The sequence below is a fragment of the Larimichthys crocea genome, chromosome VI (genome assembly GCF_000972845.2).
Source record: "Larimichthys crocea isolate SSNF chromosome VI, L_crocea_2.0, whole genome shotgun sequence".
In the NCBI taxonomy this organism is placed as follows: Eukaryota; Metazoa; Chordata; class Actinopteri; family Sciaenidae; genus Larimichthys; species Larimichthys crocea.
In genome coordinates this window covers 10520281-10536905 of record NC_040016.1, presented here as the reverse complement: position 1 = coordinate 10536905, position 16625 = coordinate 10520281, and the positions used below count along the sequence as shown (strand labels likewise).

Genomic DNA, 16625 nt, shown 5'->3' with positions numbered 1-16625 from the left:
TTCACCTCCTCAAGCATTTCAGGCTTTGTTACAAACAAACAAGCAGACGACACACACAAAAAAAAGGTCCGTGATTCTTGCAGCAGAGAGTCGACTGAGGGGGTTTTCCCTTTTCAGAGGAAGAAGGAGCAGAGGATGGAGTCTGGAGGGTGATGCTCTCTCTCTCTCTCTCTCTCTCTCTCTCTCTCTCTCTCTCTCACCAATCAAATAAAACAGTAGGGTACGTGCTGGCAGTACCGCGGCTGGAGACGGTGCATCAGTCCAGCACGGTGCTGGGACGGGATTTTACTGTACAGACATTTTTTTTTCTAAGCAGAGCTGAAGAAGATGCTGGGTGACTGGAGGATCCTGTTCTCGCACATGTGCAGCACCAGTCTCCCCCTGCTCTGGATCCTCGTCGGCTTCAATGTGGTGGAGGTGGCGGGGTCCCAGCAAGGGATCCCTCTGTCAGTGTGAGTGAGAAGCACCTCTGTAACTTTGTTTCACGTGGAATGATTGAACTAATATGCTTTGCTCTTGCAGGCAGGGGGTGCAGCCATCAGTGGTGCAGCATTTCTTTCAGAATTAGGTTCATTTATGTAACAGGTTACAATTAAAGAGAGAATTTAATGTGAAAATAATCTTGTTTTTGTAGTTTGCTTTAAGTTATGTAGTTTAATTCGACCACAGACCTCTCTGACTGTGTTCCTACACACAGGCCATATTACAGGTTTAACTCATCACTCATGTAGAGAGTGATACTGTTGGTGGGAGGAAATGTGCTGTAACAGATGTGATTTCTTTTTTCTTTTAAAACACTGGAGGCTGAGAAAAGAGGTTAGGACTGCAGCAAACTGTATTTATTTTTTGTCTTATTTTTGTATGTGTTTGTGTGTAATAACTGCAAAGCAAGTCAAACATTTTTATATGCAGGACAGACTTTAGGTGCACATTTTATCTCATTTTTTTTCTAAATGTATAATAATTCAAATTGATAAAGAGCAGGTTATTTACAAATCTGATACAGTACATTACATTTCTGATAATGTTAATTTGTTACAGTTGAAATCTCAGGCCTTAACAGGTGTAATCTAATCATTCCTATTTGTATACATATAACTACAATATAATGATAGTGAATCATATATTTTTTTATAAATCAGACTGTATCTGCAGAAGATTGGGAGAGTTGCTAAATTGCAAAACATTTTATTTTGGGAACCTTTTTTAAAAAGATTTAAAAACCTAAAAGTCAAAGATGTAAATGCAGATGAATTTTACCTTGGATAACATCAATGAATTATTTTTGAATTAATTCAGTGTCAAAATGTATTATTATTGCACGCATTTCAAAATATGAAACAAGAGCTTCTCCTGCAGGATCTTTAGTTCTTTAGTCTAAAAGCTGCAATATTACACCACACACAAGGAAATCAGCCGAGATTCAATTATTTTTGCTAAACTGTTTTTAAAATTGCTGTTTTAAACATACTGTACAAATAAACTGTTTTTAAAATTGCTGTTTTAAACATACTGTACAAATGTTTCTTGATTATATTAAAAAGCCCTTAGAACAGGCGACTACAGCATCTATGTTTCCTGTAGGACGGTCACATTCAGCTTTGTTTTACTTTTCAGGTACAATATATCTCTGCCACTCTTAGAGAGAGACAGAGTCATTTACAGTTTAAAAGAAAAAAGCTCCAATAACTAGAATATAGATCATCAAAATTACAAGCTATCATCTGTCAGCAGAGTGAAGGTCAGGGGACGGCGGGCCTTGATAATAATCTTTTGACTGATCATGTCAGAAATGAAGCCTTAAAAAATTGACAGCTGAGGAGAGATTAAAGAGCATCTGGGGTGAGGAGAGGACAGAGAGTATTTAAAACTACATCTGACTGCAGCTCAAACTAATATTACTTGTTATAAATGGTTTCTGATGTGTTTGTTGCAGTGCTAGATTTCAAGTTGGACAATACCTTCATTTATTTAATTTTCTTTTTTATCTCTTTGGATTTATTTTTACATTTTTGTGTGCGTTTTTTTTATAATATCTGGGACACTCTTGGCTAAACTGTCATTTTTATTTCTGCGTTCTAGCGTAAAGCTCTGGGCCTCAGCGTTTGGTGGAGAAATTAAATCAATTTCTGCAAAATATTCTGGATCTCAACTACTGCAAAAGGTATTCTTTTTATTTCCCTGTCTTGCTAACTCATTTTCCGTTTATCTGATCATCATGTAGTTACACACATCGCACGCTGTAATGCTATATTCCCTTTCTAATGGCTGCAGAGACATTTTGGTGTCTCAGCTGAATGCTGATGCGTTATTTTAGAGGAGACTCAGGTGTGTTTGGCAGAGACACAGCTCTATGTGTGTGTGCGTGTGTGTGTGCATGCGCGTGCATGTCTGTTTGTACTTGACACGGCCCATTAACCACGGCTCTGATTCCTCTCTCATCTCATCTCTCCAGTTAACTCTCTAGAGTCAAGAGTTTCAACCTCTGGATATGAATGCGACAAGGAGACAAATTGAATTAGAGCGTGGTTGGGTTCGATAGTGGGTGAGGGGGGTTATGATCTGACGAACAAGTGAAATCAGCAGAGAATGAATGATGACCCAATGCAGTAGATTTAACTTTCTGACCACTTGATGGCAAAGGTGGGCTCTGTGTTCACAGGCCTCCGGTGGTCAGAGACGAGTCAGGTGGATGAATGGTGAACTGTCTGCCAGCATGCTTATAATGTGTTTTGAGTCTCATATTAAAATTTATGTAGACGTGTGATAGGTTACATACTTCACAATCATGTCTTATGGTATTTTAAAAGCCACTAAATGGAATAATTAACCCTGGTTTTATCCTCAGATTTCTCCTTAATAAGTAAAAGATGGACTGGGTGGCAAAAACACAAACATGAACCGTACAAAACTCGGGAATTGTCATGTAAATTTATTGTCACGTTTAAGAAGCGGCACATTTAGAAAAAACAATATCCACTCTCTGTGACAGTTTTTCATCTCCTTGTTTCAACAGGCCCCATGATACTCAGATTCCAATTCGACACACTGTGTTTTTATGGCTGCATCATTATATCTAAAGTAAATGTTCTGGAAATTTTCTGCATTATTCTGTCCACACTGCCTGACCTGATGAGTATATTTTGAAATTCTGGGATATGCACCAAAAATAAACAAGAAAGTCCTGTGGATCTGGAAAAAGCTTTGTCACATAACATGAATTTGAAACGATGGTCTGTGGTTTTTAATACTGTGTAAATCTCATTTACTTAATTTAGACACCTTTTAATGATGCTCACAAACGTCTGCCTCCAAAAGGACAACAGAAATGAATCAGCGGCTCTCTTTAAAAGTATAATTGTCAGTTTATTACAGGACTGCATTACACTGGACAGTGGTTTCTATTTTTATGGTCACTCCATGAACATGTCATTCATTTCACTCATGTACAGTATAAATTCTGTATAGACCATTTTTAACATGGGACACTGTGATCCCCCCTGTCTATAATAACTCTTTACTTCCCTCCTGTAAGTTAAGTTAGTACATGAACCCCCGTCATACTTGTTAATCCTCTGCATTTGACCCCATCCTCACTATTTTAGGAGCTATGGGCTATCACAGCGCCGCGTCCGGGGACCAACTCCAGTTCTGAGGCCAGTGCCTCGGTCAAGGGCAATAGCAGGATTAATGCTAAAACCTCTGCTGCATGTCTGTGGGAGGAAAGCGGAGCAACCAGAGGAAGTCCACGCAAACATGGGGAGAGCGTTCAAACTGCGTATAGAAAGCGGCTCCAGGGTCCAAACCTAGGACCTCCTTGCTCTGAGGTGACAGTTCCTTAATATAAGATATAGATTTAAGTTCAAACGTGTGGTGGTAGCTGAAGTACAAGCCGTCCATTTGTTGCCAAATATGCATTTCTTTGTACAAACACATTTTTTACAATATGCCCTGCAGATTTGTTCCTCTTGTTTTTTTTTGTGGGTATGTAAGCACTTTGCCAGTGTTCCTGTTCATGGAGGCATGTCTGGAGAGAGCTGTGCCGAGCCAGTCAGCACAAAGCAGTGAGCTGTGAGGGGAACTGACGGGTCGTTAGGGGCTGGTCATTAAGGCTGATCATTAGATGCTTTTATGGTGAATTACAAGATTTTCTGAAAAAGGGGGGAAACGCTGGAGCTCCACGCAGGCTGGCCTCACTCCTGCATTGGTCATTACTCTAATCAATAATTATGATCAGTGCTTTTGATGGAGGGGGCTTAAAGCTCCTCTTGATGAGTGGGAGAGTGTGAGGGAGGAGGAGGATCAGGGGGGTGGGGGACTTGGGGGACACAGGGTGCTGAGGCGAGGAGGACAGGCGTGAAATGAACTGTTCTGCTCCACTGCGAACCCACACTCTTCCTTTCAGTAGGTAATTTGTCGCCTCATGTACTGGTGTGTGTTTTTGTGTGTGTGTGTTTCTGTGTGCTTCCTGTCCACACAATGGCTAATGTGTTTGAATGTGTTGCTACGAGTCTTTCGTGGCTTGTGTTTATTTTTAGATAAGGTTATCGAAAGTGTGTGCGATGTGGCTGACTGGACAGCGTGAGAGGATCAGCTTTTTGTTTTTATTTGCAAATGGGTATGTGTGTGTGAGAGTGTGTGCCAGACAGGTGTGGGATTATGTAATGTTATATTCCTTCGAGCTGTGGCGGGCTTTGTTCTGTATCACTGGAGGTCCTGTGCATCCAGCAGAATCAGCATTATGTGAGGTGTAGTTCATTACCCAGAATCGCCCAAGCTTGACACGTTATTATCTTTCTCCTGTGCTTTGACTCCATTTCAATTACCTTCTTACCATGCATAGCCTTCAGATCCAGCCCCGCCCCACTATCCCCCCTTGGCCACCCAACATGGCTATCTCCAACCAATCAGAGAGAAAGAAGCAGCATGTGCAGCCAATGACTGAGACTGGATAAAGACTATCAATCATTCTGTGTTGCAGCGAGGGTTTTATCAACCATTCATCTGAGACTAGCTGCATGCAGCTTGTCAGCCAACATGTGACGCCTTATAAGCCTTGTTTAACAATTCCCCACTCTCCCTGGAGTGGGATGCAGTGAAACAATAGTGCTCTAAAATGTTGCAGAACACACACGTTGTAGAAAAGATGATTATCTTAATGTTTTTTTCCTGTCTTATTAAGTGAACATTTAAGACAGTCCTAATTGGTTTATCAACCATGTGAGCTCAATAAGTTTTCCTGCAGCCAGTGTTATAAGATTTACTGTTGTTCTTTCTGTCAATGCCCCAATTTTTGTTTCTGGTTATTTTTCAGAAATATAAAGAATTTGAAAAGTCAGTCAGAGTGGAAGAAATCGATGGTGTGAAACTGGTCAAAACTCTGGCCGTGAAGATGGAGGAAGTGTTTCGGAAAAAAGCAGAGGCCACCAGGGTAGGTACATTATAACACATGTTTGGAAAATAAACCCTTTTCATTCCTTACTTATCTATTTGTCATTTTGAACAAATGTTATTATTTTTTATTTTAGCTAAAGGAAGTATCTATTAAGTTTTCAAAGTGTAGTAGTTGTAATAGCACTCAACTTGTGTTTTTTGCATTTAATGGTGTGCTGTTTGGCTGTTTGCCCAGAGGAAACAGCCTCCTTTGAGTCCAACACATCTGCTTATCAGGCACCAGTGATTGATTTAATTATGATGGACAGTCTTATGTCTGATCATAACAGACAAACATCATTGGATCTAATTTATCTTTATTTTATTATTTGGAATAAAAAGAAATTACAGGGGTATCTTACTGCAACACACACAGTGACTCTCAGGCTGCCAGAATATTTGATTTAAAAAAAGGACACAATATTTTGATATAATTTTTACACCACCATGTGAAAACTGTTTTTGTTAATAGGTTTCAATATATAAACACGAGGGAGATTTTCTACCTCTACCACAATAGGCCTAATTTTCTCACAGTCCCTAAATTCATCAGATTAGTCACTTAGTCACGATGGTGCAACGTTCAAAGATCTAATCTGTACTTAATATGGATGTAAACGATCCGTGAGGAATATTTCCCTCACATTTAATTTATTACAGGTCTGAGCTGTTTGACAGCCTCTCAGCAGCAGCAGCCTGTCTGCGACCTCAGCGCAGAGGAGCTTGTAACCATTTTAATGCTGCCCCTCGCAGGGACTGCTGGGAAATGATAAGGTTTTATCTCTCCGGGCCTGATCCCATGTGTGCGACAATTCAGCCTGTGAATTACACTTATAGGAATTAATTCGATAAACCGGATTTGATTTAACATAATTAAGAAATGTGTAAGCGATTCAAAGGCACAAATTTGGCTGTTGGTGTATATATATATATATATATATATATATATATATATATCTATATATTATATACTATAATAATAATTATATATCTATATATCAGCACAGGTGTGTTAAATCCTAATCTGATGACGTCATCACGTTTGCTCCAAATTGAAAAGCGAGGTTTAAAAATGAGGCTGTGACCTCAATAAATTGGTGAAGGTGAGGTGTGTGTGATCGCTGCGGGTACATATCAAAAGAGGGGAAATTATGCACGAACATTCTCCGCCTAAATCAGAAAATCATTATATTTATTTCATCATATATTTATTTATTTATTTTATTTGCCAACTGCTGACGACATCAGAGCTCACCACGAGGTCAATTGAATTTGGTCACAGCCGCTCAGCAGTCGGCTCCAAAACCCCTCAGTTGTGTTTATATAGCAGTTATTTTGACACATGTGACAGATGTTAATTACCTGCTTGGCTCCAAAGGCGAGAGAGAATATAACGTTTAGGTGGCATTTCCCCCGGAAACACAGACCCAAGCACATTTTCCAGAATCGAGTTATATTACGGAAACTATCGCTGCTTTGGTACACGGCGTGAAATCCTGCTTCAACCTGCCTCCATCAATCATTTCACAGCGCCACTCAACAGTAGTGCCCTACATTTTATGCATATATATATATATTTTTTTTTGGCCCTAGAAATTCTGAGGATGACCATCAAAGAGTTAGAGACTAACAACTCTGGCAACACATCCAGTGTTGTCGATGTTATCCAAAGATTGAACTCAAGCCTGGAAGTGGTCCTCGATCATATTCATGACATTTGTTGAGACTTAAAAATAATGGAGTATTTCAAACAGCAGCAGCAGAGTAGAAAAACTTTTAGGAATTAATTACTGAAGTCTGTGTCTTAAATATAAATTTAAGTACAAATGTAGGACTTGGTTCGTTTGCGCATGTCTTTAAAGCTCTACTTATATTAACCCACGTCTTTTGGTCCTCTTAGCGGCTGGTGGAGGCGGCAGAAGAAGCGCACCATCAGCATGAGGAAAATCCTGACCTGCAGGTGAGATTTGTCCCCCGCAAAGAAAAAGAAAAGAAAAAAAGAATGAAGTTATTAAAAATGTGCTGTGTCATTGTCTGAGACCTGGATGACTCGTTTTTAGTTGGGCTGGGGAGGAGCGGCTGCAAGGTGAGAGAAGGGTAATAGGCCCTAAAAGTCTTTAATTGCATTGGTATCGTCCTTCACACTGACGTCCTGTCAGCGCTTTGATACATAACGCTTCTTTGATAAGCAATGCCGCACATAGTGAAGGCTGCAGCGCCATGTGTCATAACTCATACTGGCTGTGTTTTTTTTTAAGTGTAATCATAGCTCAAAGGCAAGTCTGTGCTGCAGCTGCGCCTTTAGGTTCAGTACAGTAACAGAATAACTGTAATACAGTATTAGAGGGAACCGAGACCTATTGTGCAGGAATCTTGTGCTGCAGGTTGTGATGCATGCAAAAAAATGTTTGGATTAAAGCACAAACACTTTCTCAGAAGATATTGAAGATATTCGACTCAGACCACGTGGTCATGCAGGCTAAAAAAAAAAAAGAAAAAAGGATGCATCACATTACTTTTAATTATATTTCACAGGATATGCTCGTGTGTTCAGGACATTATTTTGCGGCTCTCATTGCGGATTTCCAGGGCGCGCTGAGCTTCCTCAGAGTCTGCAGAGGGAATGCAGTATTTCTGTCGTCTGTTAGTGCTCTCTCTCTCTCTCTCTCTCTCTCTCTCTCTCTCTCTCTCTCTCTCCCCCTCTCTCTCTCTCTCTCTCTGTCCAGTGGACAAAGATAAATGAAACTCTTTTGCGCGTTGGCGCATTGTTTCACTTTCATGGCTCTAGATTGGAAAACCCACTCGAGCAACAAAACACTGAAATAACGGCGGCACTTTACAGTTAATAGAAGCATTTACATCATGTGAATACATTTCAGTCACCTTGTTCCCTGCCCGTTTCTCTGCTGTTCATACTGCCATAACGAGACAGGTAGAGCTTTAAAACAAAAATACGACTGCTGTTTTGTAACTAATAATAAAGGAAATGCACTGTATATATTTGTACTCACTGCTATCCATTCAAATACTTGTAAAATACTTGTATTTTAATACATATACAATATTACATATACAATATTACTTCGTCCCTATAGAGCAATTATTATTATTATTGTTATTTTTAATGTTTGGGCTGTTTTTCTTGATGCCTTATAGACTGTTTAATATATCACCCTTCAAAGCAGTAATCCTTAAATCAAACAATATATGTGGACTCCACAAATATATAAAAAAAAAATTATTCAAGTCTTTTTAATATATTTTTTTTCTCTCAAAGTGAATATCTCTATAAACCTGAACATCATTTTATGATAGCTGCATCGGTTTTCTTTTTATATTTTGCCAAAGACAAACATCTATTTGCATGTATTGCATTTTAATAGCATCCTTCACAACCATTAATGTGTTTTTATATACTTCTGATAAGTTCAACCTATTTTAACTTTTTTTTTTTAATTTATTATTAAAGCAGTTGACACCCAGCACAGGCCTATCACGCAGAGATTTTACCTTAATGGCCATAAAATATAATAAGGAAAATTCAATATCCACCGGTGATAATGATGTGATGTCATGATATTACTCCTTGTGGCATCATTTAGCCAACCTCGCCTCCCCTGACACCACACATTATTCACGCACCATTTCACTGACCACAATGAGATAAGCCGGCTGCTCTTATCTCAGCTGCTTCGTGTCAGGACAGTCGGGTGTTTTGCATTGACCCCAAACGTAGTCCGCAGTTCAAGGGTGTACAGATCAGGTCTGATGGTGCAACAGAAACTTGGCTCTTGCATCCGAAAATGTATTCACTGTAATATGTCTTTGGTTTAGTGTTTGCTAACAGAGCTTTTGCTTTCAACTCTCAGCGTTTATGTTGATGTCCTAGAAAAGCCTCTGACAATTTTTTTTAATCTAAGTTTGAATTTTAAATAAATGACAAGGCATGCCAGCAGCATTAAAACACGTTGAATTAAATACTTGTTGTGTTCATTTAAACTGTCCTTAATATTTCTGCTATGAACTTGTCAAGACTTGAGTTAAAGGCCTAAATTTCTCTTTTTGTGATCATGTTCAAACATTTAAAGCATAAAGTAACAAATATTATATTTAGGAGTCCTTGGTTATTATGCATTTGATAGTTTTTCTATGGCAAAATAGAAATTAATACTAGAGAGGGTGGTCATGGTCTTGTTTTTAGTTCCTTGCTGTTATCATGGTGGTTTCTAAACATCATAAATATATTGGGCTGACCCAATAACATGATTACAAAACTATTCTACAGTTTGACAAATGATTTGCTCATATACTGAATGTTTCTGTTGAACAAATATTACTGTTTCATCTTGAACAACACATACTCTTGAACAATGTGATCAGGAAAGTCTGCAACTTCAGAACAAATAGGTTTTGACTCTGTGAAGCCGTTAGTTACAACAGCTGCAGTGCGTATCAGCGCCTGTTAAATCTTCAGCATAGGAAATAAAACTTACTGAGACCCAGCATCTCCAGATATTGGGGTCTGGTTATACAGTAAGGCCCAGCAGTCTGTAATAGAGGGCAGAATTCTGCAGTAGGGCCTACAGCTAACTGCAGTAGTGTAAGAGTCAGTGGGGCGTCTCGGAGAGCTGCAGTGTCCCATGGCCTGCTCTACAGTAATAACCCTCGTGGTTAACGTGCCTCTCTACAGCACAGCAGTTCTGCTGAGGGTGCACGTTTCTCTCTCCCCTGCTGATACCCCTCCGCAGAGCGCCTCCCCTTCCTCCCCACCACCGCCGCCGCAGCTCGTCAGAGAGCTGCTCAGGCGTGGTATGAGCTGTCAGGGGCTGCTTGATGGTGATGCCCGCGCGGTCTCCCCCGAGTGTGATGCTGTAGAGTCCATCAGCCATCTCTCCCTCCCTCCTTCCCTCCCTCCCTCCCTCCATCTCTCCATCTCTCCCCTATCTCCCTTTTCCTCTCAGTGCAGACAATAAGGACCAGAGGCCACAGAGAGGCCCGCTCAGACAGGATGAGGTAGTCTTTCTTCTGCAGCAGCAGGCAGGACAGACAAACTGTTGGGTTTCACTTCAGAAAGACCAGTCCAGTTCATGTCCAGCTCCTTTTTAGACCTCAGTGACAATTATAACTGCTACAATAACTACACAGAATTACTGTTTATTCATTATGAGGGGCCGTGTTTTCTGTGGTAGAAATATATTATAATAATTATATGCAATGTAATGTAAAAATGTCTATTTTACTTTAAATGTTAGTAACCATGCTATCATTTATATTTTAGACATCTACTCATAGACACTGTCTTTTTTGTGTGTGTGTGTTTTTCTTTTGCTTTCCTTTATTCTGTTCTTTTTTTACTTATCTGTGATCTGGTTTTAAGATTGCTGATCTGAAAGTTTATGACGCTAAGAGAACAAATGTAGACTAGGCACACGTTATTTTGCATTTTATAAATGGTGCAAAGGCAAAACCTGCATGAGGAACATTTGAACCTAAAGGATAGGTTCATGTTTTTTTTGTTTTGTTTTTTTCCAAGTCTGCCTTACATAAAACAATACTTACATTCCTATACACACAAAGAAACTCTTTTGGGTTGCTGTAATTGTTCTTTATGTTTTTAACATCTAATATAAGAGATGGATAAAATAAGTAATAAATAAATAACTCTGTATTACTGCCCACAGAAGCACTGTCGGGGATAATCATTCAATTTAGAAATGCTGTACTAAAAATACTGTAACTTTGCAGAATACTTTACTCACTACTTTCACTAAATCAGACTTCTCTCACAAGAAATCTGCCAGTCAGTATTCACATTAAGGAATAATTAATGCAACAAAAAATGTTTTCAGTAAATATGGGCATGTGAGTATTGTTTTAAGATAGGCTTGTATGTATGAACCAATCCTCTGAGTATTAATATCAACATTGCTATTACAGTTTTGTTTTTGAACTAAAAGAATAACACAAAATATGACTTCACCTCTCTGCAGGCTTCAGTTAACTCTCGCCATATTCACTCTGTCCCACAGTATGAGTACTTCAACGCTGTGCTGATCAATGAGGTGGACGAGATGGGCAATAACGTAGAGCTGGGTGGAGAGTTCCTCCTGGAGCCCAACGACCATTTCAATAACCTGTCAGTCAACTTGAGCCTCAGTGTGGTGCAGGTGCCCACCAACATGTACAACAAAGGTGAGGGCTCAGCCTGCATGCAGCATTACGCGAGTGTTATTTACCCGCTGTGAGCTGATGAACGGGGAGGAGAAGAGGAGGGAGGAAAGTAAGCGGTGAAAGTGAGAAATGGCAGCTGAAGCCGTATCAGTGTCACAGGCTGGGAAGAAGTGGAGTTGGGGGATCAATAACAGTCCAGACATAGAGAGAAAGCAACTGCAGACCTCTCAGAGAGACTGGAAAGCGTACCGAGAGGGGGGATGGGAAAGATGTTTGTCATACGCTAGCTGTTCTAACTGCTTCTTGTTTTATAACGGAGTGTGTCACCTCGCCCTGTGTATTGCCAGGACTGCTTTTGTTTGGCTATAATGGACTCCCCATAACTCTGTTCACGGCACAAAAGGAGGCTCGTCCAGCAGGAGGAGGGGAGGGGAGGATTTTGTCACAGGCATTGTATCTCCTTCAGGGGGGTCAATAAGGGACAAAGGTCAACCGCACACTCAGTAATGGTGACCAGAATGATTACCATTATCACTGTTTAATTCACTTCTCTCTTTCTTCTTTCTATCTGTGCGTCTTTGCCTTCCTCCTCTTCAGATCCTGACATAGTGAATGGAGTTTACTGGTCGGAGGCTCTGAATAAAGTATTCGTAGATAATTTTGAAAGAGACCCGACACTGATCTGGCAGTACTTTGGGAGCGCCAAGGGTTTCTTCAGGCAGTACCCAGGTGAGTGCTGTCGCTCTGTTGGTCTGTCTCATCCTATCCTATCACTGTCAGTGTGTGTGTGTGTGTGTGTGTGGGAAAAGAAAGGCTTGTCTCAAGGGAGCCATCAGCCGTCAGCGCAGGGGAAAAAACCCAGATCAGAACAAATGATTTTGAATTACTAAAAGGGTAATTTGGCTAATGTTGTAATTTTACAGACCATCAGAGAGGATGCATATATACAGACTGTAATTAATCAGAGTTTGTCGGAGTGGGTCTACAGTCACATTGAGGAACAGGGCATGGCTGCTGGATCAAACCGCAGTTATCAGACCGTTGCAATGATATGAAACAGGCGGTGGGCTCACTGCAATGCTGGAGTGAAGCTGCATAGACAAGTTACAAGTGATGATACTGTAATACAGATAAGGACTCTGTGTGTTTAATGTATGAGGAGTGATTCATAAAAAAGAGATTTTCTTTCACCGATGTTTTAAAATCCCTTTTTTACGAATGTATTAATCATTTACATGTTATTTGAAATTCACACTTCACTGAACGTCTTCTTGATTTCTTACTTTACCAATCACCTCTAACTACTGGCCTGGTTAAAAAATACCCCACTGCTTCTATTTCATTCCTGCAGTATACAACAGTTAAAATTTGTTCCACTTTTATCAAACTGTATCACCTACATATTAACCCCCCCTGAAAACCTCATTTCAAATCTTATGTATTTTCCTAAAATATAAAAAAATATGATCATGAATGCAGCATTCAAAAAAACATCTTTGGTTTTTATTTAAGAGATCAACACTGTAGTCTTCTTCATCAGAACTGTGTTGGCTTTGTTGTATTATCAGGTTTGATTGACATCAGATTTTGATTTAAATGTTTCTTAATCCTGATTGGTGCACAGAAGTATGTAACACCTGTTTCTATCTGACCCCAGCCCCTTTAAAACAGAAAAAAAAACATATTTTCTCTCACACTCTCACATGAAAATAAATAGAACTCTTCTAACTTTGCCAGGAAACTTCATCTTCATACTGCATGTTTTTTAGTTTTCTGGCTTTAATGACCCGATGTGATAATACAGAAATGACAGAGGGGAGTTATTTTATTATTGATACATTCACTTTTAATGTGTACTTTTACTTCAGTAAAGCGTTTTAAATTTTACTCATAATGGAGTATTTTTTGTAGTGTGGTGTTATTACTTTTACTTAACTAAAGGATCTAATTACTTCTTCCACCACTGAATATAGAGTTCAATACAACCAAAACAAAATTATTAGTCACCAATCTGCAAATCCAAAGCCTTTTGGACATACAGCATTTGTGGTAACCTCCCTCTGAATGTGATTTTAAATAGCAGTACAGCTGTATAACAGCATGGTGCAGTACATCGACTGATGGGTTCCAGTGATACTTTGGGCTGACAGAACTGTGGTTATATTTCAGATATCCTGTCTCAGTGTGCTTGTATTTGCCTACTACGAAATGTTATTTTCTCTGAATTGACTTCCTGATCTCTTTCCCAGGAGTGAAGTGGCATCCAGATGAACACGGTGTAATTGGCTTTGACTGTAGAAACAGGAAGTGGTAAGCCTCTACTTTACCACATGAAAGTACTACTCTTGTTGCTGCATCATACTTGCTTCTTCCTTCTTTAACTGCAGCATTCAAGGTCATTCAATGCAACAAAATGCTTAACACAATCTCTTGTATCTCAGGTACATTCAGGCAGCAACGTCTCCTAAGGATGTTGTCATCTTAGTCGATGTTAGTGGAAGCATGAAAGGATTGAGGCTGACCATCGCCAGGCAGACTGTCTCCTCCATATTAGACACACTTGGTGATGACGACTTCTTCAATATCATTGCAGTAAGTATTACTTAAGCAGTCGCCTTTTTCTCTGTCCTATTTCTCTGTAAAAATAGAAAAATGTTTTTTAAGTATTTCAGATAACTGGAGCTTCCATGGAAGATAATTACATATCTAAATATTATTTGTATGTTCTCAGTATAATCAGGAGATCCACTACGTGGAGCCTTGTTTGAATGGCACGCTGGTCCGAGCCGACAGAACCAATAAAGATGTGAGTTGAGATCAAACTGGCATGTGATGCAGGTATGTGGATCATTTCTTTGATAAATGTTAAAAATCCTTTCTTTTCCTCTTCTGTCATTATCTGTTAGCATTTCCGTGAGCATCTAGATAAGCTGTTTGCCAAAGGGATCGGGCTCCTGGGTGAAGCTCTGGCCGAAGCGTTCACAATCCTGAATGATGTAAGTTCCAGTACGGTAATGCTCTTTACATGAGGCTGATTTGTATCTGTCACTATCTGTTTAATAGGGATGTTGTGCAAACATCAGTCTTCTAATGATTCACCAAGCAGGTCAACTAAATTCTTCTTTCCTGTTTACTGATTATGTGACACTCCTGTTGAATAACCATGAGTTTTTGATTCATTTGACATTAAAAATAATGAATTAGTGCTTTGTTTTCATTTAATTGACAGACTCCACTTGACCAGAACATTAGTAAAAATTTTCATTTTTCAAGCCGCATTTATTTTCAGTGACAGAAAGTGTTCAAGTACAACACTCGCGCGTGCTCTCAGCTAATCATAAAAAGTCGCACACTCACACTCAGTCAAATATATTTGAGCGTTTGGGAGGTGTGTTGCCTGTCGAAACGCTCCAGTGCTATCCCTGTTCCGCCCTCCAAACACAGACACATCTATTCTGAAATGTGATTAATGGCTCTAATTAATGTCAATGATTAATAACGTGGCTGATTGGAACACAAAGCAGATAAGGCCAGGAGCCACACCGCGCTCCTTTTTATCTCCCTGTTTTCAGGCGAGCTTTGGCTGCGCCGCTGAAGCTGAGGGACCACAGCTTTTACCTCTGCATTTGTCAGATTAATTAAAGCCCTGCAATGAATATGGTAATCAGGTATCTAGTAGCCTACTACTGAAATTCATTGTTACACCACTGCCCGGTGAATGAAGTCAGAGTATAGCCTATCACAGACCAAATCAAAAAGAAACACTTGATGAGCTCTGCACCATTTTACACCCAGCCTTGGTCAGCTGAATGAAAGCAGTGCTGTAATACAAACATCAGCAAAGCCTCTCCCTCTCACAGATATATCATATTAAAGAATCAACAAGCATGTCATCAAATGTTTTATCATCACAAATTATGTAAGCCATCCCCTTAATCATTGATTTACCTCTCAAACAGCCTGAGATTAATTTGATTTCTTATCAACATCATTACTTAATGATCAAGGACATTGATTATGTCTTTAATCATTAACATTTATATTCAGTACTTCTTATTCATTTTCAATACTGAAACAAATGGCCAAATATAACTGCCAAACAAAGGCTTAGCTAAAGGAGTGATGCTGTGCACAAACATCTTCAATAATGACTTTTGACTCTCCACTCTTATCAGTGAAAATCCTCCTTCCTCTCAAGGAATGAGTTTACATAAGAGAAATATATTAAGACAGCATGCTGTATTAAACTAAACATAACTAAAATTAACAGTAGGATGTTGATGGGTATGTGCTACAGAGGTGTTTAATGGTGATAACGGTGGTGGTAAACAGAAGTGAAAATAGCCTAGGTGAACTAAAGTCTGAGAAAGACCACAAACTGTCACACATGACTGTGCATTGCAGTCATAGGTCTTTTTCACATGAGACATTTTGACGTGTAAAATAACAGATGTAAATAATTAAGTGAATGATTTCCATTGAGCTGCTACAGGTCCAGGGTCTGGGTATTGTGCATGCTGACTCACTATCAGCACTGTCATTGCTTGCTGGGACACTTGAATAGAACAGAGCCATTGTTCACATAATTAATGCTATGACCAGTCAAAATATCTGCCGTGAAGAAAGTCTGTTATGGGCAAAATGACATTTCATTGCATTGAAATGTTGTGGATGATCCTCTTAACTTTCCTATTTATTATACAGGTGAACATATACATTTGCAATCAAACATTTTCTAAGATGGAAGACAACCTTTTAGCTTTAAAAGCGCTGACTGTTTTCCCTGTTTGTTGTTTACTGAAGTATAGTCTTACTGACAGCCACACATCAGTTCTTTCTCGAACCAAACTGGAAAGATACATGTTGCACTGCATCCATTGACAATTTTATGTTATATTGTTTATCGTGTCATGCAAATGTTCACAGCACACATGAACATTATAAGACTTTTATAAGTGTTATGGAATTTTCTATCCTTAAGTTACACAAGGTCACGTGTGGGCCTTGAGATCCTCGGCAGT

General features: G+C 39.4%; 1 protein-coding gene across 1 annotated transcript in view; it reads left to right on the top strand.

Annotated features, from left to right (window-relative positions):
• The first annotated feature begins 289 nt into the window (after positions 1 to 289).
• The window catches only part of cacna2d3 (calcium channel, voltage dependent, alpha2/delta subunit 3), a 31799-nt gene continuing 15463 nt past the window's right edge, over positions 290 to 16625 (top strand). Inside the window, exons 1-11 of the mRNA XM_027278921.1 lie at positions 290 to 452; positions 2083 to 2164; positions 3606 to 3827; positions 5315 to 5431; positions 7334 to 7393; positions 11463 to 11625; positions 12202 to 12333; positions 13854 to 13914; positions 14046 to 14196; positions 14336 to 14410; positions 14511 to 14600. Coding sequence (XP_027134722.1) covers positions 328 to 452; positions 2083 to 2164; positions 3606 to 3827; positions 5315 to 5431; positions 7334 to 7393; positions 11463 to 11625; positions 12202 to 12333; positions 13854 to 13914; positions 14046 to 14196; positions 14336 to 14410; positions 14511 to 14600 — 1278 coding nt within the window. The 5' untranslated portion in view covers positions 290 to 327. The remainder of the gene's footprint in view (positions 453 to 2082; positions 2165 to 3605; positions 3828 to 5314; positions 5432 to 7333; positions 7394 to 11462; positions 11626 to 12201; positions 12334 to 13853; positions 13915 to 14045; positions 14197 to 14335; positions 14411 to 14510; positions 14601 to 16625) is intronic.